Source organism: Pecten maximus, chromosome 1 (assembly GCF_902652985.1).
Source record: "Pecten maximus chromosome 1, xPecMax1.1, whole genome shotgun sequence".
Lineage (NCBI taxonomy): Eukaryota > Metazoa > Mollusca > Bivalvia > Pectinida > Pectinidae > Pecten > Pecten maximus.
The window spans coordinates 26187267-26212153 of record NC_047015.1 but is presented as its reverse complement, the minus strand read 5'-3'; the positions used below and the strand labels follow the sequence as shown (position 1 = coordinate 26212153).

General features: G+C 39.6%; 1 protein-coding gene and 1 long non-coding RNA gene across 2 annotated transcripts in view; one reads left to right on the top strand and one right to left on the bottom strand.

Annotated features, from left to right (window-relative positions):
• The window catches only part of LOC117328871 (meiosis inhibitor protein 1-like), a 78456-nt gene that overhangs the window by 38541 nt on the left and 15028 nt on the right, over positions 1 to 24887 (top strand). Inside the window, exons 9-15 of the mRNA XM_033886463.1 lie at positions 2172 to 2242; positions 3100 to 3199; positions 4535 to 4669; positions 6080 to 6289; positions 15672 to 15819; positions 16847 to 17007; positions 17286 to 17416. Coding sequence (XP_033742354.1) covers positions 2172 to 2242; positions 3100 to 3199; positions 4535 to 4669; positions 6080 to 6289; positions 15672 to 15819; positions 16847 to 17007; positions 17286 to 17416 — 956 coding nt within the window. The remainder of the gene's footprint in view (positions 1 to 2171; positions 2243 to 3099; positions 3200 to 4534; positions 4670 to 6079; positions 6290 to 15671; positions 15820 to 16846; positions 17008 to 17285; positions 17417 to 24887) is intronic.
• On the bottom strand, positions 23932 to 24472 carry LOC117328879. Its single transcript, XR_004533076.1, has 2 exons — positions 24405 to 24472; positions 23932 to 24005 (listed from the first exon to the last, which is right to left on the bottom strand). It is a non-coding gene; the product is annotated as an uncharacterized LOC117328879 (long non-coding RNA).

Sequence of the window (24887 nt, the reverse complement as noted above, 5' to 3'; positions counted from 1 at the left end):
CACTATTTTAATAGTGTATCAAAAGTTAAAGATCATATTTAGGTTTACATTTAACTAAGGTCTATGAAGTGTGTAATGGAGTTAGCCGAAGTCAGAGTAGAGGTCAGCTAGAATTTTGACCTAAGAAAGTATATGAATGATTTTCCTGTGATGTGATCACAGATATTTTCTCATAGATTAGACAGGGGAAATCTCACACAGATGTTTCTCATAGATTAGACAGGGGAGATCTCACACAGATGTTTCTCATAGATTAGACAGGGAAGATCTCACACAGATGTTTTCTCATAGATTAGACAGGGGAAATCTCACACAGATGTTTCTCAAAGATGAGACAGGGAAGATCTCACACATGTTTTCTCATAGATAAGACAGGGAAGATCTCAGATATTTTCTCATACAACAGACAGGAGATCTCACACATATGTTTTCTCATAGATAAGACAGGGAAGATCTCATACAGATGTTTCTCAAAGATGAGACTGGGGAGATCTCACACAGATGTTTCTCATAGATGAGACAGGGAAGATCTCACACAGATGTTTCTCAAAGATGAGACGGGAGATCTCACACAGATGTTTCTCATAGATTAGACAGGGGAAATCTCACAGATGTTTCTCATAGATTAGACAGGGGAGATCTCACACAGATGTTTCTCATAGATTAGACAAGGGAGATATAAAACATGTTTCTCATAGATTAGACAGGGAAGATCTCACACAGATGTTTTCTCATAGATTAGACAGGGGAGATCTCACACAGATGTTTTCTCATACATGAGACAGGGGAGATATCACACATATGTTTTCTCATACATGAGACAGGAGATATCACACAGATGTTTTCTCATAGATTAGACAGAGGAGATCTCACACAGATGTTTTCTCATAGATTAGACAGGGGAGATATAAAACAGATGTTTTCTCATAGATGAGACAGGCAAAATCTCACACAGATGTTTCTCAAAGATGAGACGGGAGATCTTGCACAGATGTTTTCTCATAGATTAGACAGGGGAAATCACACAGATGTTTCTCATAGATGAGACAGGCAAAATCTCACACAGATGTTTCTCAAAGATGAGACGGGAGATCTCACACAGATGTTTTCTCATAGATTAGACAGGGGAAATCTCACACAGATGTTTTCTCATAGATGAGACAGGGGAGATCTCATACAGATGTTTTCTCATACAAGAGACTGGGGAAATCTCGCACAGATATTTTCTCATACAAGAGACTGGGGAAATCTCGCACAGATATTTTCTCATACAAGAGACTGGGGAAATCTCACACATATGTTTTCTCATACATGAGACAGGGGAAATCTCACACAGATGTTTTCTCATAGATTAGACAGGGAAGATCTCACACAGATATTTTCTCATACAAGAGACTGGGGAAATCTCGCACAGATATTTTCTCATACAAGAGACTGGGGAAATCTCACACAGATGTTTTCTCATACATGAGACTGGGGAGATCTCACACAGATATTTTCTCATACATGAGACTGGGGAGATCTCACACAGATATTTTCTCATACATGAGATAGGAGATCTCACATATTACCTAGTGCTAGATTTTTCCTTGAACCTTGTCAAAATCAAGTAAGTCGTTATGATTATTTTCCGACTCATAACCCACAAGGGAGGTAACTTAGTTAAATTGAAGGATTTTTATCTTTTCGTGTAATTTTTACACAATTATGTACAACATTATATAATACCAAGATTAAGAAACATCAATCCCACACATGAAACATAAACTTTCCAGGATTAAGTTTTCCATTTAGATCCATTGCTAAAAATCTATAATTCCAATTTTAACCAAACTTAATAAATAGCTAAATCAAACAGTACAAGCCACACTGCTTCTTTATACTATTCCCTCGGTTTTATATTAAAAAAATTCCCCAAAACTTCCTCCTGCTAAGCACTGGACAGAAATTGAACCTGGGCCTCTCTGTCATGATAACCCACAATTGTACCAATTTTATCAAACTGAGTCAAAATATAGATACATCATTTGTATACCACTAATGTTATGATTTGTAATGACAGACCTGTGGTGGAAGGTCTATATCCAACAAATGTGAAATTTTAAGAAAATACAAATTCAACATAAGTAATTAATAATTAACTATATTTCTTTCTTACCATCTATTTTCAGACATATTTTCCAATGTCTACAACCTCTGTGTCAACTGGAGCAGTTTTACACGAAATGCCACTCTGTGTATGGTAAATATATAAGTAATGTATTTATCATGTGTACACGTACACGTGTAGGGGATGGCGGGGTTATGTGTGAGCGTCGGGTTAATAATTGTATGAAGGATGTCGCACGTGAGCACATACTTTTAGTGGCCTTATACAGGTGTTTTCAGGTGCGCGAACCGGCATGCTTTTAGTGGGCCTATACAGGTGTTTTCAGGTGCACGTGGCTCCGGCTCGCCACTCGAGCCTTGTAGTCAGGATAGCAAGCATGTATACCCCTCCCCCCGCAAAATTTGATGAGACAAATGACTGTTTTTTGTTTTCTATTACGGTTTTTACCTTATAGGTAATTTGTCAGCACTGGCTGATGACTTAAAATATTTTACCTAGAAGACATTGAGAACACAGAGGGACTTTGAAGGAGACGGATTAATTCCATTGACCAATTGTTTTGCCTGCATTCCAGAGTTTCGCATATGTTGATTATTTGTAAAAATCTCCCGCAATAAATGGTGCTTTGCTCACTACAGAGGCTTCCTCCCATACAAGTGTTTGTGTTGTGATGATGAATTATTTATGTTCGTTTGAGACGGTCGAATTAGAACATAATTTAAGCTTCCGTTGTGTTTTAATTGACATTGTTGGTACATTCGTAGTTCTGGATTGCCTTGTTATTTGTGGTGGAAGGGTTTGTTCCTATTTGTGATGATTCTTATACTGAGTACAGTGTAAATGATCTAAGGCATCTAAATTCATGTATAGTGTAAACATTGTATCTGTATTCTAATTTGTTCAGCTGTTTATCTATTTTCTCTGCATTTCATGTCTGATCATTTTTAAGAAGATTTTGATATGCAAGAGATTTCTTGTGGATGTTTCAGGCATAGAATCTCTCCTTCGATCACTAGAGACCCTAGCTGACATGAAGAATTATCAACTGTCTGAAGATGGGCTCAAGATTCTGGCAACTATCCTTACAAAGTGAGAAAAAAACATCATAGGCTATTTCTTTTAAATAAATATCAAAGCTTAAGGTCACCTGAGACAAAGTCTCAAGTGACCTATTCTTATCGACTTTTGTCCTTCGTTGCCATCCATGAACATTTTACATTTTTTAGCTCACCGGTTACGAGAACCGATAGCTAATCCTGTCACCCAGGCGTCAGCGTCCCACCCCAAAACTTTAAAGTTTTTGGAGTAAGTTTTTGGAAAGCTTGTAAGTCCAAAAGTGTACACCTCATGCCCTTCTAAGTTGGTTTATACATTCATTAGAGGTCTAGGAGTGATGTTATGGCAAAATTATGCAGAAAAAAATAGTGATTTTTTTGCATTTTACCATTTTGTGGACTTAACTTTTTTGGCACCAAAACCCACTTTAAAGTTTTTGGGGTCAGTTTTTGGAATGTTTATGAGTCCAAAAGTATACACCTCATGCCCTTCTAAATTGGTTTATACATTCATTAGAGGTCTAGGAGTGATGTTATGGCAAAATCATGCAGAAAAAAATAGTGATTTTTTCACATTTTACCATTTTGTGGTTGTAACTTTTTTTGCACCAAAACTCACTTTGAAGTTTTGGGGGTAAGTCCAAAAGTATACACCTATCACCCTTCTAATTTGGTTTATATATTCATTAGAGATCCAGGAGTGATGCTGTGGCAAATCATGCAGAAAAAAATTGGCATTTTGGCATTTTACTATTTAGTGGACTTACTTTTTTTGACACAAAAACTCACTTTAAAGATTTTGGGGGTTAGTTTTGAAAAGTTTGTAAGTCCACACCCTTCTTATTTGGTTTATACATTTTTTTGTACATCCATTAGAGGTCTAGGAGCGATATTATGTGACATACAATTTCAAAATTACATGCTTATACATACATAAAAAATGAATGCATAGTGTGATTGTTGCCGCCGGTGAGCTTTCGCAATCATTGATTGAATGACATTTTGCAGAAATTTTCCATGGCCTGGAGGAGGGGTACACTTTAATGTACTGTAGTTTGATATATAGGGAAATCACATTTTTGATTATCATTTGTTGAATTTCTATTGGAATTAACTCAAACTTATCAGAATTGGATGGTAGTTTGAGGGTTTGCATATGTTGGCCCTGACTGACCCCCAGGAGCTGATTGGCAGGCCCCAAAATGATCAAATTGTCATAAACACTTTCAGAACTCAGGTAAATGTTAAGGCCCATGGGCCTCTTATAATGCATATATTTTGAGATGTTAAGCATGAATTATAGAAGTAGTTACTTTTAAAATGATATGATTTCATGACAATTGTCTTTTTTTATATTCTGCTGGTTTAGACAGTCTAGCAATGTGCCCTTGTTCATCAATTCTAAGATGGTCCAGTTTTGCCTGTCAATCATCACTCGTGGACTCAAACAGCAGCATCCTATCGTCTTTTCAGCATCCCTCTCTGTTCTCGTGACTATCATCAGGTAATCATTTGTGTTTAGATTAAACTTTGCAACTAAACTCTATCATTTCATGACATTATTAACACTTTTTCTTTCAGTTTCTCTATTGAATGCAAGCAATATAGTCAAAATCAGATCATCATTGTGTGCTATAATATAAAGATTTAACAGTGGTCAGATGACTGCAACACTTACCATGCAACAAGATTTTTTCAGCCAATCAAAACGTGTCTCTTATATATCTGTTTGGCATTGTGTGCAAATGCAGCGGAAACGTTTCTGATTTGTCCGTTTTTTTGCTACTTTATCTCATTCTGGGGTAGTTTCTGTTATAATGAATGAAAATTCACAAACTACGCATACTTTAATTGTCATGTCCAGTAAATACATTGTTCAGTGTGTGAAGTCTGCCTTATGATAGGTGCAGCCATCTTATTTTGGTTGACATTTGGGACACTCGGATATATTATTGATTCCATATAGCAACCAACCAAGGGAAACAGACTCTGGCAATTTTTTGCCTGTTGTGTTTTGATTGGTTGGTTGAAATGTAATCTGAACATGATCCCTTACTGGTCATCGTCTGATCTTCATAACTTAGTGAGTGATGTTTATCTGTATTTTAATCAGATAGGGATACAAGTGTAGAGATAAGGAAATTCATTTGGATGTATGAATGATGTATTAAGAAACTAGTTTATATTTAGTTCTGAATGTAAATGTTTACATTTTCAATCTCCAGGAAGCTTTATTTCTTACGAAATCTTCACTACCAAAGGAAGTGGTTACCATGATAAGGATGTTTTTACCCTTTTGATATCATAATGGCAATTTTAAAGACATTGTAAGACTGTATAAAACTTGTTCATATGTTTATGTGAAGGATAGTAATATTTCAACCTTGCTTCTTAAAATTTGGTAAAACCTGAGGCATTGTTTTTATCACATTTTATGATATCAAAGAAATCTACACATTCACTAACAAAAGAGTACTTTTCTCCCATGTCTATGTTCACTTACTCTGTATTCTCTTGTATTGTATCATATTGTCTCGCTTACTTTCCATGACTAGGGACCATGATAACTCAGTCTGTCAAAGCATTGGCCTATGTATCCTCAGGTGAAAATCCAAGGTGCTTGGTCGACACTCATTTGTGTTTATCGGCCAGCTAGGAAACTATCTGCTGGTGTTGTTGTGTCTTTGGGTAAGGCACTTTACTCCCATATGTTGTTCAGTGAGATTATAAGCCATCAGCTACTACATGGAGACCCGCCTCAACATGACCTTGGCTGTTCACAGGGTGATAAACCAAATGAATAAATCTCTTCCATGATCCTTATACTAAATTGTGTCATGTCATTTTTTGTGTAATTTCACTTCAACAGTCATTATATCATTTGTATACTGTTTCAAGGAATTGACTCTTGTAGGAAGGATCACCTATTGTTGCCTGTACCATTTGAAGAGCTGGAGAATGTGATCAGACACTGCGGTAAAATATTTTGGAATAGATGTAAAAGTTTGGTGATTACAGCTCGTCCCAGACCTAGTAAACCTGTGGGAAAGAGAGTGACGGAAGGACAGGGAGGAGGAGAAGGTGACATCTACATCTACTGTCAGACTTACCTCAAGTGTGCTAGGTAAAGTGTGTTTGTTCAAGTAAAGTGAAAGTCACATGTCTGTTCCTGTTTACATACAAAGACATAAACACTTACATACAAAGATACTAGCACTTACATACAACGACATAAGCAATTACATACAAAGACATAAACACTTACATACAATGACATTAGCACTTACATACAATGACATTAGCACTTACATACAATGACATTAGCACTTACATTCAAAGACATTAGCACTTACATACAAAGACATAAACAACTTACATACAAAGACATTAGAATGTACATACAAAGACATTAGAATTTACATACAAAGACATTAGCACTTACATACAAAGACATTAACACTTAAATACAATGACATTAGCACTTACATACAAAGACATTAGAATTTACATACAAAGACATTAGAATTTACATACAAAGACATTACCACTTACAGACTTACCACATTACTCTAGTTCTTGCTGAATTGAGAGTCAAAGGTCAAATACATGTGATGTTAAATGTCAGGCTAATATTATTGTTAAAAGATCTTTGTCACATACATGATTGGATGTCTGTACATTGTAATACTTATATGTCTCCCTCCCCCTTATGGGGGTATAAATAGAGGTTACACAATGAGTTATTGTTAGATATGGAATTTATTTCACACGAGTAAGTTATTTTTTTAAAAGTTACAAAAGACACGAGCTTTAACAAGTGTCTTTTGCAACCTTTAAAAAATAACTTACGAGTGTAAAATAAATTCCATATCCAACAATTATGAGTTATGTGACCTGTTTCTACCACAATAATATCGGCTTGAATCAAAGGGAAACGTGGCCAAGTATAATTTCGCGTATGCAAATAAAGTGTACCGGTGACGTCCTGGACCCTGTGATGTGACGTCATTTGATTATTGATGACGTCAATAACAATTGCAGCTTGGGTCAAAGTTCGAATTCTTGACCAATAAAAAGATCGGAAGGTCATATACCACTAGTGGTATGTAACATATATATATCCAACAATCGGCAGATTTATACAATGGCTTGAGAGTGGAATAATGCAGCGTATTGTGAAAGAAAGTGTCACCCATGTTCATCTGTCTGTCGTATGACATTCTCCCTCCTCCTTACCGGGGTATAAAGTGTGTTACTGATGTTCATCTGTCTGTCGTATGACATTCTCTTTCCCCCTTACGGGGGTATAAAGTGTGTTACTGATGTACATCTGTCTGTCGTATGACATTCTCCCTCCCCCTTACGGGGGTATAAAGTGTGTTACTGATGTTCATCTGTCTGTCGTATGACATTCTCCCTCCCCCTTACGGGGGTATAAAGTGTGTTACTGATGTTCATCTGTCTGTCGTATGACATACTCCCTCCCCCTTACGGGGGTATAAAGTGTGTTACCCATGTTCATCTGTCTGTCGTATGACATTCTCCCTCCCCCTTACCGGGGTATAAAGTGTGTTACTGCATGATGTTCATCTGTCTGTCGTATGACATTCTCTTTCCCCCTTACATGAGAATAAAGTGTGTTACCCATGTTCATCTGTCTGTCGTATGACATACTCCCTCCCCCTTACGGGGGTATAAAGTGTGTTACTGATGTTCATCTGTCTATCGTATGACATTCTCCCTCCCCCTTATGGGGGTATAAAGTGTGTTACTGATGTTCATCTGTCTGTCGTATGACATTCTCTTTCCCCCTTACGGGGGTATAAAGTGTGTTACTGATGTTCATCTGTCTGTCGTATGACATTCTCTTTCCCCCTTACGGGGGTATAAAGTGTGTTACCCAAGTTCATCTGTCTGTCGTATGACATTCTCCCTCCCCCTTACGGGGGTATAAAGTGTGTTACTGATGTTCATCTGTCTGTCGTATGACATACTCCCTCCCCCTTACGGGGGTATAAAGTGTGTTACTGATGTTCATCTGTCTGTCGTATGACATTCTCTTTCCCCCTTACGGGGGTATAAAGTGTGTTACTGATGTTCATCTGTCTGTCGTATGACATTCTCCCTCCCCCTTACCGGGGGTATAAAGTGTGTTACTGATGTTCATCTGTCTGTCGTATGACATACTCCCTCCCCCTTATGGGGGTATAAAGTGTGTTACTGATGTTCATCTGTCTGTCGTATGACATTCTCCCTCCCCCTAATAGGGGTATAAAGTGTGTTACTGATGTTCATCTGTCTGTCGTATGACATTCTCCCTCCCCCTTACGGGGGTATAAAGTGTGTTACTGATGTTCATCTGTCTGTCGCATGACATTCTCTTTCCCCCTTACGGGGGTATAAAGTGTGTTACTGATGTACATCTGTCTGTCGTATGACATTCTCCCTCCCCCTTACCGGGGTATAAAGTGTGTTACTGATGTACATCTGCCTGTTGTATGACATTCTCCCTCCCCCTTACGGGGGTATAAAGTGTGTTACTGATGTACATCTGTCTGTCGTATGACATACTCCCTCCCCCTTACGGGGGTATAAAGTGTGTTACTGATGTACATCTGTCTGTCGTATGACATACTCCCTCCCCCTTACGGGGGTATAAAGTGTGTTACTGATGTACATCTGTCTGTCGTATGACATACTCCCTCCCCCTTACCGGGGTATAAAGTGTGTTACTGATGTACATCTGTCTGTCGTATGACATACTCCCTCCCCCTTACGGGGGTATAAAGTGTGTTACTGATGTTCATCTGTCTGTCGTATGACATTCTCCCTCCCCCTTACGGGGGTATAAAGTGTGTTACCAATGTTCATCTGTCTGTCGTATGACATTCTCCCTCCCCCTTACCGGGGTATAAAGTGTGTTACTGCATGATGTTCATCTGTCTGTCGTATGACATTCTCCCTCCCCCTTACGGGGGTATAAAGTGTGTTACCCATGTTCATCTGTCTGTCGTATGACATACTCCCTCCCCCTTACGGGGGTATAAAGTGTGTTACTGATGTTCATCTGTCTGTCGTATGACATACTCCCTCCCCCTTACCGGGGTATAAAGTGTGTTACTGCATGATGTTCATCTGTCTGTCGTATGACATTCTCCCTCCCCCTTACGGGGGTATAAAGTGTGTTACCAATGTTCATCTGTCTGTCGTATGACATTCTCCCTCCCCCTTACCGGGGTATAAAGTGTGTTACTGCATGATGTTCATCTGTCTGTCGTATGACATTCTCCCTCCCCCTTACGGGGGTATAAAGTGTGTTACCCATGTTCATCTGTCTGTCGTATGACATACTCCCTCCCCCTTACGGGGGTATAAAGTGTGTTACTGATGTTCATCTGTCTGTCGTATGACATTCTCTTTCCCCCTTACGGGGGTATAAAGTGTGTTACTGATGTTCATCTGTCTGTCGTATGACATACTCCCTCCCCCTAATAGGGGTATAAAGTGTGTTACTGATGTACATCTGTCTGTCGTATGACATACTCCCTCCCCCTTACGGGGGTATAAAGTGTGTTACTGATGTTCATCTGTCTGTCGTATGACATTCTCCCTCCTCCTTACGGGGGTATAAAGTGTGTTACCCATGTTCATCTGTCTGTCGTATGACATACTCCCTCCCCCTTACGGGGGTATAAAGTGTGTTACTGATGTTCATCTGTCTGTCGTATGACATTCTCTTTCCCCCTTACGGGGGTATAAAGTGTGTTACTGATGTTCATCTGTCTGTCGTATGACATACTCCCTCCCCCTAATAGGGGTATAAAGTGTGTTACTGATGTACATCTGTCTGTCGTATGACATACTCCCTCCCCCTTACGGGGGTATAAAGTGTGTTACTGATGTTCATCTGTCTGTCGTATGACATTCTCCCTCCTCCTTACGGGGGTATAAGGTGTGTTACTGATGTTCATCTGTCTGTCGTATGACATTTTCCCTCCCCCTTACGGGAGTATAAAGTGTGTTACTGAAGAACATCTGTCTGTCGTATGACATACTCCCTCCCCCTTACGGGGGTATAAAGTGTGTTACTGATGTTCATCTGTCTGTCGTATGACATTCTCCCTCCCCCTTACCGGGGTATAAAGTGTGTTACTGATGTACATCTGCCTGTTGTATGACATTCTCCCTCCCCCTTACGGGGGTATAAAGTGTGTTACTGATGTTCATCTGTCTGTCGTATGACATTCTCCCTCCCCCTAATAGGGGTATAAAGTGTGTTACTGATGTTCATCTGTCTGTCGTATGACATTCTCCCTCCCCCCTACGGGGGTATAAAGTGTGTTACTGATGTTCATCTGTCTGTCGCATGACATTCTCTTTCCCCCTTACGGGGGTATAAAGTGTGTTACTGATGTACATCTGTCTGTCGTATGACATTCTCCCTCCCCCTTACCGGGGTATAAAGTGTGTTACTGATGTACATCTGTCTGTCGTATGACATACTCCCTCCCCCTTACGGGGGTATAAAGTGTGTTACTGATGTACATCTGTCTGTCGTATGACATACTCCCTCCCCCTTACGGGGGTATAAAGTGTGTTACTGATGTACATCTGTCTGTCGTATGACATACTCCCTCCCCCTTACCGGGGTATAAAGTGTGTTACTGATGTACATCTGTCTGTCGTATGACATACTCCCTCCCCCTTACGGGGGTATAAAGTGTGTTACTGATGTTCATCTGTCTGTCGTATGACATTCTCCCTCCCCCTTACGGGGGTATAAAGTGTGTTACCAATGTTCATCTGTCTGTCGTATGACATTCTCCCTCCCCCTTACCGGGGTATAAAGTGTGTTACTGCATGATGTTCATCTGTTTGTCGTATGACATTCTCCCTCCCCCTTACGGGGGTATAAAGTGTGTTACCCATGTTCATCTGTCTGTCGTATGACATACTCCCTCCCCCTTACGGGGGTATAAAGTGTGTTACTGATGTTCATCTGTCTGTCGTATGACATACTCCCTCCCCCTTACCGGGGTATAAAGTGTGTTACTGCATGATGTTCATCTGTCTGTCGTATGACATTCTCCCTCCCCCTTACGGGGGTATAAAGTGTGTTACCAATGTTCATCTGTCTGTCGTATGACATTCTCCCTCCCCCTTACCGGGGTATAAAGTGTGTTACTGCATGATGTTCATCTGTCTGTCGTATGACATTCTCCCTCCCCCTTACGGGGGTATAAAGTGTGTTACCCATGTTCATCTGTCTGTCGTATGACATACTCCCTCCCCCTTACGGGGGTATAAAGTGTGTTACTGATGTTCATCTGTCTGTCGTATGACATTCTCTTTCCCCCTTACGGGGGTATAAAGTGTGTTACTGATGTTCATCTGTCTGTCGTATGACATACTCCCTCCCCCTAATAGGGGTATAAAGTGTGTTACTGATGTACATCTGTCTGTCGTATGACATACTCCCTCCCCCTTACGGGGGTATAAAGTGTGTTACTGATGTTCATCTGTCTGTCGTATGACATTCTCCCTCCTCCTTACGGGGGTATAAGGTGTGTTACTGATGTTCATCTGTCTGTCGTATGACATTTTCCCTCCCCCTTACGGGAGTATAAAGTGTGTTACTGAAGAACATCTGTCTGTCGTATGACATACTCCCTCCCCCTTACGGGGGTATAAAGTGTGTTACTGATGTTCATCTGTCGGTCGTATGACATTCTCCCTCTCCCTTACGGGGGTATAAAGTGTGTTACTGATGTTCATCTGTCTGTCGTATGACATTCTCCCTCCCCCTTACCGGGATATAAAGTGTGTTACTGATGTACATCTGTCTGTCGTATGACATACTCCCTCCCCCTTACGGGGGTATAAAGTGTGTTACTGATGTTCATCTGTCTGTCGTATGACATTCTCCCTCCCCCTTACGGGGGTATAAAGTGTGTTACTGATGTTCATCTGTCTGTCGTATGACATTCTCCCTCCCCCTTACGGGGGTATAAAGTGTGTTACTGATGTACATCTGTCTGTCGTATGACATTCTCCCTCCCCCTTACCGGGGTATAAAGTGTGTTACTGATGTTCATCTGTCTGTCGTATGACATTCTCCCTCCCCCTTACCGGGGGTATAAAGTGTGTTACTGATGTTCATCTGTCTGTCGTATGACATTCTCCCTCCCCCTTACCGGGGTATAAAGTGTGTTACCCATGTTCATCTGTCTGTCATATGACATACTCCCTCCCCCTTATGGGGGTATAAAGTGTGTTACTGATGTTCATCTGTCTGTCGTATGACATTCTCCCTCCCCCTTACCGGGGGTATAAAGTGTGTTACTGATGTTCATCTGTCTGTCGTATGACATTCTCCCTCCCCCTTACGGGGGTATAAAGTGTGTTACCCATGTTCATCTGTCTGTCATATGACATACTCCCTCCCCCTTATGGGGGTATAAAGTGTGTTACTGATGTTCATCTGTCTGTCGTATGACATTCTCCCTCCCCTTTACGGAGGTATAAAGTGTGTTACTGATGTTCATCTGTCTGTCGTATGACATTTCCAGACTCAGCAGATTCATATTCACATCATAGTAACATGACATCATGTTCTACACCTGATCACATTCTGGGGGTCTTTGGTCAACAGATTAAAGGGTCAAAGGTCACTTCTGACTCCTTCTGCATGAGATACATTGTTCTGACTCAATGTAATGTCTTAAGAACCCCTCAACAGATTTGATTGATATTTACACTGCAGTGTCATAACATCAAACTGTACACCTGATAATATTCCGGTGGGTATCAGTTAAGATCAAAGTGTCAATGGACACATTTGATTTCTTCTGAATGGGACACAATGTTTCCATACCTTGATAACTCCTCAACAGATTTGGTTTCTGATCACACAATAGTAGCATGACATTATTTTCTTGATAAAGGTCCTTCATGTCTTTCAGACATTTTCTAGTTTTGTATACATCCATGCATAATATGTACCTGTATATAAACCCTATAATCAAGAAAGTCTAATCAACAAATCAATTAATTAGTCTTAGGCTGTCAGACTATTAGAATGTATTACTGCATATACAGGCCCCTTGAAGCTATTCCAGTCCTGGTTAACCAGTAATGTTCAGGCACTTGGCATTATAAAGTAAATGTATCCAAAACACCAAGTATCACAACTTTTTATGTTAATATATTAGCTGAACCAAACAAACAAGATTGTAACTACTTTTTAAAATTTTAGAAGCACGCTGAGGTGTACATTAACTATGCCACAGGTTTCTCCTATGAATCATCCTGTTTCTGGGGTCCTCCTTGTTTTATGCTAGAAGATGCTTTTCATTTTATGTTAGGGTGGTGATTGATGTTAATCAAATAACATATACAGTAAATTCTTGTCGTTTACACACTCAAAACAGATACCATGTTTCCTGTGCATTCCTGAAGTTTTTGTTTGAATCTGTTAAGCAACATTTTCTAGGAAAAAGTGACTGTGATATTGAACCTGTAGTATGCTGAGGTAAAAGCTACCAAGTTTGTTCAAATGAATGACCTTGACCTACATTCAAGGTCACATGGGTCAAATGTGCTAAAATCTACAAACAACTTCTTTTCAACAACCAAGAGGCACAGAAGCTTTATGTTGGGTTTGTTGAAATGAATGACCTTGACCTACTTTCAAGAACACAGATAAGGGAAAAATATTTTTAAATCTTTTCAACAACTTCTCAATAATCAGGAGTCCCTGTGGCAACCAGGTTTGTTAATGGATGACCCTGACCAGGGTCACAAGGGTCAGATTTATTTAAACCCATTTAAACATTTCTTATGAAAACTCGCATCCTTCTGTGGAGTGTTTTGCCACAGTCACTGAAATATCTAAGTGAGTAATACAGGCCCTTTGGGCCTCTTGTTTTTTTGTTTTTTTTTTGAGAATGGGGTCATAGTGATATCCCATGAAACAAGTTTGAGTTGGCATTATTGGGATGTGGGATGAGGGTTTATTCTAATGAGGATGAGTTGGTGTAATTGGGATGTGGGGTGAGGGTTTATTCTAATGAGGATAAGTTGGTGTAATTGGGATGTGGGGTGAGGGTTTATTCTAATGTGGATGAGTTGGTGTAATTGGGATGTGGGGTGAGGGTTTATTTGTATCTGGATGAGTTGGTGTAATTGGGATGTGGGATGAGGGTTTATTCTAATGAGGATAAGTTGGTGTAATTGGGATGTGGGGTGAGGGTTTATTCTAATGTGGATGAGTTGGTGTAATTGGGATGTGGGGTGAGGGTTTATTTGAATCAGGATGAGTTGGTGTAATTGGGATGTGGGGTGTGGGTTTATTTGAATCTGGATGAGTTGGTATAATTGGGATGTGGGATGAGGGTTTATTTGAATCAGGATGAGTTGGTGTAATTGGGATGTGGGGTGAGGGTTTATTTGAATCTGGATGAGTTGGTATAATTGGGATGTGGGGTGAGGGTTTATTTGAATCAGGATGAGTTGGTGTAATTGGGATGTGGGGTGAGGGTTTATTTGAATCAGGATGAGTTGGTGTAATTGGGATGTGGGGTGAGGGTTTATTTGAATCTGGATGAGTTGGTATAATTGGGATGTGGGATGAGGGTTTATTTGAATCTGGATGAGTTGGTGTAATTGGGATGTGGGGTGATGGTTTATTCTAATGAGGACAAGTTGGTGTAATTGGGATGTGGGAGGAGGGTTTATTCTAATGAGGATAAGTTGGTGTAATTGGGATGTGGGGTGATGGTTTATTCTAATGAGGATAAGTTGGTGTAATTGGGATGTGGGGTGAGGGTTTATTCTAATGAGGACAAGTTGGTGTAATTGGGATGTGGGATGAGGGTTTATTTGAATCTTGATAAGTTGGTGTAATTGGGATGTGGGATGAGGGTTTATTTGAATCTGGATGAGTTGGTGTAATTGGGATGTGGGATGAGGGTTTATTTGAATCTGGATGAGTTGGTGTAATTGGGATGTGGGGTGATGGTTTATTCTAATGAGGACAAGTTGGTGTAATTGGGATGTGGGAGGAGGGTTTATTCTAATGAGGATGAGTTGGTGTAATTGGGATGTGGGAGGAGGGTTTATTCTAATGAGGATAAGTTGGTGTAATTGGGATGTGGGATGAGGGTTTATTCTAATGAGGACAAGTTGGTGTAATTGGGATGTGGGATGAGGGTTTATTTGAATCTTGATAAGTTGGTGTAATTGGGATGTGGGATGAGGGTTTATTTGAATCTGGATGAGTTGGTGTAATTGGGATGTGGGATGAGGGTTTATTTGAATCTGGATGTTTGTAAAAAAACATTGTGATTGTCTGGAGTATTATAGAATCTAATCTACTTAAGTTTTTATGAAACACATGCACATATTTAGTATCTAAAGTCTGTTGGCCATTGTTTTAGTACTTGTTTGTTGTTATTCTTAACGTACTTAGTAAGGGCTAACTTTGTACCTCTGTACCATGTCGATAGGTTACTGAAGGCCTGCTCCAATGACCCCCAAGCTTCAGTGTCGACATTCATGGCCCCTTGTGCTTCTGACAATCAAAGATCCTCAGTCCAAAAGTTCCAAGATTTCCTACTGAACTCCAGTGCTGAAAATTGCCTACCTTTGGTGATGGTAAGCCAGTAGGAATTCGCTTCATGTTGATGTAAATATATCAGTTTATTAGCTATGTTACAAGAGTAATTACATTTGAAATACAAATGGAAACAAAATATTTAGTTGTGTCAAAGTGTAAGATTCTACCCGGGGTATTTATCATAAAACTCGTACTCATGAAAAAAACCCACCTCAAACTGATTTCCCTTTTTAGACAGACAATCACAATATTTTCACATTACATATGTGTCATGACATTAATCATATGGGCATATCAAATAGGCATATCATCACCTCACTGGATTGAAGTCCAGGGGAGCTATTGCTACATCCCAATGTTTGGTGCAGCTGTAGACAGCTAGGTTAAAGTTTTTAGGTCATTTGATTCAAATGGTCATGATGACCTATATCCATCAAGTTTGTCCATCATTGTCCGTCATGTGCTGCGTGCCTTGAGTAAACCTTTTACATTTCAAACTCATCAAGTATTTAGGATTCAGCCCTAACCTTCCTAAAATGATCCTGAGACGGTCTGGACAAGGTATTGTAAATTTTTGGGTCGGTTCATAGTCAAAGATGGCCATCATAGCCTCCATCTTGAAAAATCACATTTCAAATTTCCTTTTTCAGTTCCACTAGTGCTATTATGCTCAAAATTGGTAGGGATGTTAAGGAAGAGTAACCAAAAAGTATTGCTATTTTCTAGCCTGATGAAAACTTCATCAGGGAAGCCTCAGTGACCATTTTGCAACATGACTGCACAGTCATGATTTTCCTGAAAAACACTAGTTTCCACCCTTGAGATTCAGCTCAAACTTGTCTGAAATGATCCTGAAATGGCCCTTAACAAATGGTGTTATTTTTTTAGTTGGTCAGAAACTATGAGGATATGGGATTTAGCAAGAATATCAAATGACACAAAATAAAATGCCAGGTTCTGTTGACCACATAACAAATATTAAATATTTGCATTCTTTCTTCCAGTAATGTAATCAACAGATATATTTTGTAAAAAGATTTCGGCAGAAATTATAACTTCTTACAGGATAAACTGGATGAGACTGAGGATGGGGACTTGCTAGAAAGCCTGGCAGAGTTGATATGTTTGTTATATGAACTGGATACCAGCTCCATGTCTAGTGTGATCCATCGACTCTGCATGAACGGCATGCTGACTCGGATACTGGATATTCAAACGCAACACAGGTAAGGACAGGTCATGTATAACAGACCTATTACACCCATGTTAGTATCAGCAAAGGAACTAGAAACAGTAGAGGCTGTGTGCTTGGCAATGCAAGGGAGATAATTTGTAAAAGTGAACAACAAGAGTACTCCAGCTGAATTTGTATTGTAGATGAAGTGACTTTGTACATGTTTTAATGTGATTTATAGAAAAAGTGCATTAATAACACATTGCTTGTCTTATTTTTAAAGATACAATATATATGTGTGGAATGTTAGCTGGTTTCAGTATATTGTAGTATGACCGGAACAGCACAGAGTAGAGTAAGCAACTGTATGCTGGTGATGTGTCAAGTGCTACATGACAGTGACAACCACTCTATACATCCTTTCCCTGCATGGACTTTGGAAACATTTGAGGGTGTGCACTGTAGGTATCCCACAAAGGACTATTCTATACAATTTAGGTATCCATACACTCCCACAAAGGACTATTCTATACAATGTAGGTATCCATACACTCCCACAAAGGACTATTCTATACAATGTAGGTATCCATACACTCCCACATAGGACTGTTCTATACAATGTAGGTATCCATACACTCCCACATAGGACTGTTCTATACAGTGTAGGTATCCATACACTCCCACATAGGACTGTTCTATACAGTGTAGGTATCCATACACTCCCACATAGGACTGTTCTATACAGTGTAGGTATCCATAAACTCCCACATAGGACTGTTCTATACAATGTAGGTATCCATACACTCCCACATAGGACTGTTCTATACAATGTAGGTATCCAAACACTCCCACATAGGACTGTTCTATACAGTGTAGGTATCCATACACCCCCACATAGGACTGTTCTATACAATGTATATATCCATACACTCCCACATAGGACTGTTCTATACAATGTAGGTATCCATACACTCCCACATAGGACTGTTATATACAATGTAGGTTTCCATACACTCCCACATAGGACTGTTCTATACAATGTAGGTATCCATACACTCTAACATAGGACTGTTCTATACAGTGTATATATCCATACACACCCACATAGGACTGTTCTATACAGTGTAGGTATCCATACACTCCCACATAGGACTGTTCTATACAATGTAGGTTTCCATACACTCCCACATAGGACTGTTCTATACAATGTAGGTATCCATACACTCCCACATAGGACTGTTCTATACAATGTAGGTATCCATACACTCCCACATAGGACTGTTCTATACAATGTAGGTATCCATACACTCCCACAAAGGACTGTTCTATACAATGTAGGTATCCATACACTCCCACATAGGACTGTTATATACAGTGTATATATCCATACACTCCCATATAGGACTGTTCTATACAATGTATACATCCATACACTCCCATATAGGACTGTTATATACAGTGTAGGTATCCATACACCCCCACATAGGACTGTTCTATACAGTGTATATATCCATACACTCCCACATAGGACTGTTATATACAATGTAGGTATCCATACACTCCCATATAGGACTGTTATATACAATGTAGGTATCCATACACTCCCATATAGGACTGTTATATACAATGTAGGTATCCATACACCCCCACATAGGACTGTTATATACAATGTAGGTATCCATACACCCCCACATAGGACTGTTCTATACAGTGTAGGTATCCATACACTCCCACATAGGACTGTTCTATACAGTGTAGGTTTCCATACACTCCCACATAGGACTGTTATATACAGTGTATATATCCTTACACTTCCACATAGGACTGTTATATACAATGTAGGTATCCATACACTCCCACATAGGACTGTTCTATACAATGTAGGTATCCATACACTCCCACATAGGACTGTTATATACAATGTAGGTATCCATACACTCCCACATAGGACTGTTCTATACAGTGTAGGTTTCCATACACTCCCACATAGGACTGTTCTATACAGTGTAGGTATCCATACACTCCCACATAGGAATATAATTTTATCCGTTTACGGTATTAGGATGAAATTATTTTCTCCTTGGTATGTTTACGCCAATAGGTGGCGTTGTGTGTATATTTGCACGTGCGAGTGGTGCAAATATCGGCCTACACGTGGTCGTACCTGGGTTGGTCATTCAGGCGACACAGGTAGCGGTGTGTACACGTGAAAATTTTGTCTCCGTTTGTACAGTGTAAATTATCTAATTAATGGAAGTCGACACAGAAGTTTCTACTGAGAAGTCAGCGGAGGTTTCCCTCAACGACATTTTAAGTCAGCTGAAGGACCAGAAACGGGAGCTTAGAAGTTATTTGGACTCCAGGCTGTCAGTACTTGATAAAACTCAAGATGTTTCTAAGCAAGTTCAAAAATTGAAGGAGGAAAAAGACACAGTTTGGAAGCGTGAGGGAAACAAAGAACAGTTTAAGTTTAATTCAGAAATTTTAGAGGAAGTTCAACAGGTTCTATGGGCTGTTAATTCCGGTAAAACGGAGTACTCGGTTGAACTTCTTGAGGAGTTAACATGTAAGCTGACTAGGCGTAACAAGTTAATCCGGATAGCGGACACTTCTGAGGCTGGTTGGGGAGCGGTTAAGGAATATGTAGCTAATCCATTAGCGAGTGATTCTGATGACGACCGGAAAATAGCTAGAGCGGACAGCAAAGCAGTTAAAAGGCTGAAAGATAAGAAGAAAAAGACAAAGGACACTAAACGTACACGTACAAACGGGTATAACTATGGGAGACCCAGTTTTGCTACGGGCTCGGCAGGACAAGATAGTTATGTTCGTCCTATCTCTGATAGTGGGAAGCAGCTTTTTCGTGGCCAACAGAGTTTCGGATCACGAGGATGTTTCGGGTGTGGTGACTTCGGCCATATCCGGAGAGACTGCCCAAAGATCTCCAGGCCCGGAAATTCCTAATAAGCTGGATATCAAAGATGGACAGGTGGTAAAAGATAAGTATGATTTTATATCTGATGATATCAATACCCATGATGACAGTTTATTTTCTGAATATTTCGAATATGAACAAGGTCAAATAGACATCAAAGTGAGGGGTCGATTAAAAAGGAACAATTCGTTTTGGAAGTCCATAGAAAGTTCACAGTTTGTATTGGACACTATTGATAACGGTTATAAGTTACCTTTTTATTCAGAACCTGTTAGTAGTGAAATGGTTAACAATGTATCCGCACTTAGAAACCAAGATTTTGTTAAGGAAGCTATTTTAGATTTGGAAAAACGTGACTTAGTAGAAAGATGTCAATCAGCGCCTTTGGTTGTAAATCCATTAACTGTTTCAGTACAAAGTAACGGAAAGAAACGTTTGATTTTAGATTTAAGACAGGTTAATATGCATTTGTGGAAGCAGTCTGTCAAATACGATGATCTTAGAACGGCGTTGATTTTTATTGAGAGACAGGGCTGGCTTATTAAATTTGATATTCATTCGGCCTATCATCATATAGATATCTTTTCTCCACATACCGAATATTTGGGATTTTCGTGGATATTTGGTTCAGAAAAGGTATATTTTAAATTTTTGGTTTTGCCTTTTGGCTTATCAACTGCTCCTTACTGTTTTACTAAAGTAACTAGACCGTTAATTGGAAAATGGAGAGGTCAGGGTTTTCAGATATTAATGTATTTAGATGACGGTTTATGTCACAATGTCTGTAGGTCAGAGTTAGTGTTACAGAGTGCAAAGGTCAAAGGTGACTTGATCGAGTCGGGTTTTGTTCCGAAAGTTGACAAATCTATGTGGGATCCGGTTCAGTGTCTATGTTTTCTAGGAGTCGATATTGATACTCTTTTAGGAGTGTTGAGGATACCCGAGCGCCGTATTGAGAAGGCGCGCGCATGTATTACAGACATGTTGAAGTTTGTTTCCAGTGGAAAGGCAGTGCACGTGAAAGCAGTGTCTAGTTTTGTCGGACAGATTATTTCGATGGGTATTGTGCTTGGCAACATTACCCAATTGATGACTAGATGTTTATCTATTTGCATGCTACAGGCACAGTCATGGAATGATAAAATTACGCTAGAACAAGAATGTCTTGCTCAAGTGAGGTTTTGGTTGAATCATCTTGTTTGTATCAATGTAAGAGAAATACGTTACACACCTGAGTGTAATAGGATTGTGTATTCAGATGCTAGTGGGACTGGGTACGGTGGTTATTGTGTAGAGTCACCGGAAGGGGTATCGCACGGGTCTTGGTCACCGTATGAAGCAGGTCAAAGTTCAACTTTTAGGGAGTTAACAGCTGTTTATAGAGTTTTATTGTCTCTAACGCATGTGTTAAGAGGATCTAGAGTAAAATGGTTCTCGGACAATCAGGCTGTTGTGAAGATTGTAGAAAAAGGTAGCATGAAATCTGATTTACAGGACATAGCTCTTGATATCTACCGTTTGATGGTTCAGAATCATATTTCTTTAGAAATGGAATGGGTTCCGAGAGAGGAAAACCAGAGAGCCGATTTTATAAGTAAGTTGGTAGATTACGATGATTGGGCTGTGGCTGATTGTGTATTCCGGGACTTAAATCAAGTCTGGGGTCCTTATGAGGTGGACTGGTTTGCTTCTTGGCACAATGCAAAAATATACCCATTTTATTCCAGGTACTGGAATCCGGGATCCGAGGGTATTGACGCATTTTCGTCAAATTGGTCGGGTAAAAATGGGTGGTTTAACCCACCTGTATACCTTATTTCAAGGGTTGTTAGGTATATGCAAATGTGTGGAGCTTACGGTACTCTGATTGTTCCATTCTGGAAGTCTGGGAGATTTTGGCCATGTATCTGTCCAGATGGTAAGCATTTTATGGGTGGCATTCAGGAGTATAAGTTTTTGGAAACTGGGAAGTCATTTTATGTTCCCTCTCGTTCAGGAAAAGGAATGTTTGGGAATGTTGACTTGAAATTCCGAATGCTTGCTTTGCGGTTAGATTTTCGTCGATAGAATCTCGCACGTATGGACATACAATGTACCTGTATTAGTTATGTATACATTGTACAAATTTGGTCAGCTATTAGTTGTTCATGGTTAGTTTGATTGGTTTTTACATTATTGGTTTTTATTTTGCGGTTCATAAATTGATTTCTTATTATTGTTGGTATGTTATTTATCTATGTTCAAACAATGTGTTTGCTGATGATTCCATAATTTCGTAGTCAGTTTAGGTTGTTACAATATCTGTTGTCGGTTTCTAGCATTGTGTTGTTGATGTTATGACATTTGTTGTCTTTTCCTAGTAGGGTGTTACTGATGTTCATATGACATCATTATAAATTTCCAGCTGACGTTGATATGACATTTGTTGTCGGTTTCCAGCTGTGTGTTGCTGATGTTGATACGACATGTGTTGTCGGTTTCCAGCTGTGTGTTGCTGATGTTGATACGACACATGTGTTGTCGGTTTCCAGCTGTGTGTTGCTGATGGTGATACGACATGTGTTGTCGGTTTCCAGCAGTGTGTTGCTGACGTTGTTACGACATATGTTGTCAGTTTCCAGCTGTGTGTTGCTGATATTGATATGACATCTGTTGTCGATTTCAGGCATTGTGTTGCTGATGTTGACACGTCTTATGTTGTCGGTTTCCAGCAGTGTGTTGCTGATGTTGATACGTCTTATGTTGTCGGTTTCTAGCTGTGTGTTGCTGATGTTGATGCATTTGTTGTCGGTTTTCAGCTGTGTTGCTGATGTTGATATGACAGTGGTTGTCGATTTCCAGCAGTGTGTTGCTGATGTTGTTACGTCATTTGTTGTCTATTTCCAGCACTGTGTTGCTGATGTTTATACAGTTTTTGTTTGTTTCCAGCATTGTGTTGCTGATGTTTTTCATCCAGCCAAATGTCTTTTAATCACCACATTGGTTTTGCTTATAATGTATATCATTTGTTTCTGTTAATTATATATACATGCATATATATAACGATTTTAATATTCGATTTTCTTTTTATTTTATACGATTAGTTTCATATGCCTTGCGGGATGAGTACACTATGGTACCGGAGCATCTTAAAGAATTAGCTTTGGGGGTCCCCGACCTTCTTCAGAGCTGTAAAGCTGACAGTACGGTTAGAAAGTATTGCTACGGATTTTTACGCTGGCGGAAGTGGGCTAATCAGAATCATTTCGAGGAGGAAAACATCTTTCCCATAAAGCCATTTCATATGTGTATATACTTATCGTTTTTGGTGAAAAACAATGCAAATATTGGTTCTTTGTCAGATGCTATGTATGGCGTTAAATGGGCGCACGATATAGTGGGGAAAATATCTCCTACGATGTCCCTGTTAGTGAGGAATGTGTTTGAGGGAGCGAAAAGGTTATTAGCTAAACCGGTAAAGAAGAAACAGGCAGTTACTATTTCAATTCTTCAGAATGTTTATGATAAAGTTTTTGATAAAAACAATCTGTATAATCAGAGAACTATTACTATGTGTTTATTGTCTTATGCAGGTTTCATGAGGAGCGCAGAGGTACTCGCGTTAAGGAGATCAGACATACAGATACGCGCATCCCACATGGAGATTGTGTCCGGTGGGTAATTTCGAATTATATTTGAAGTTAGCATCTATAGTGGATGATTCCGAGGAGTTTGTGTTCAGGAATCTCACTAGGTTGAATACAGATACATATGTGTTAAGAAAGTTAAATAAGCCCATGACATATTCGAGGTTCAGGGAGATTTTTATGGAAACGTTTTCTTCAGTGGTTCCGGATATTAAGAAGTTTGGATTGCATAGTCTTCGTGCTGGAGGAGCATCAGCCGCAGCTAATGCGGGGATACCGGATAGATTATTCAAACGGCATGGACGATGGAAGTCGGAAACAGCCAAAGATGGCTATATTGAAGACAATTTTCGCGAGCGGTTGAATGTTTCTAGGCATTTAAATCTGTAAGCGTTTTTCCTAGGAATTTTTTTTATTTTATTTAGGTCATGTTTCTTCGGGGCTTCTCAATATCGGACTCTTGCCCGTTCTTTATTCTTCATGCGGTACCTCTGTCGCTGTGAAATACATTCACGTGTTTTCGTTATCTTTATCCTATTGGATAATTTAAAGGAGAAATATAATTTTATCCGTTTACGGTATTAGGATGAAATTATTTTCTCCTTGGTATGTTTACGCCAATAGGTGGCGTTGTGTGTATATTTGCACGTGCGAGTGGTGCAAATATCGGCCTACACGTGGTCGTACCTGGGTTGGTCATTCAGGCGACACAGGTAGCGGTGTGTACACGTGAAAATTTTTTTTTTTTTTTTTTTTTGGGTTAGGGTGATGTTAAAAAGTATGTAATTGATCTTGAGTATGTACATCTCGTTGAGCAGGCATTAAATATTGCCTTCTGTATACATATGTATTATATATGTGTTTGATTTCATTAAAATCATGCGGTACCTCTGTCGCTGTGAAATACATTCACGTGTTTTCGTTATCTTTATCCTATTGGATAATTTAAAGGAGAACTGTTATATACAGTGTATATATCCATACACTCCCACATAGGACTGTTCTATACAATGTAGGTATCCATACACTCCCACATAGGACTGTTCTATACAATGTAGGTATCCATACACTCCCACATAGGACTGTTCTATACAGTGTAGATATCCATACACTCCCATATAGGACTGTTATATACAATGTAGGTATCCATACACTCCCACATAGGACTATTCTATACAATGTAGGTATCCATACACTCCTACATAGGACTGTTCTATACAGTGTAGGTATCCATACACTCCCACATAGGACTGTTCTATACAATGTAGGTATCCATACACCCCCACATAGGACTGTTCTATACAATGTATATATCCATACACTCCCACATAGGACTATTATATACAATGTAGGTATCCATACACTCCCACA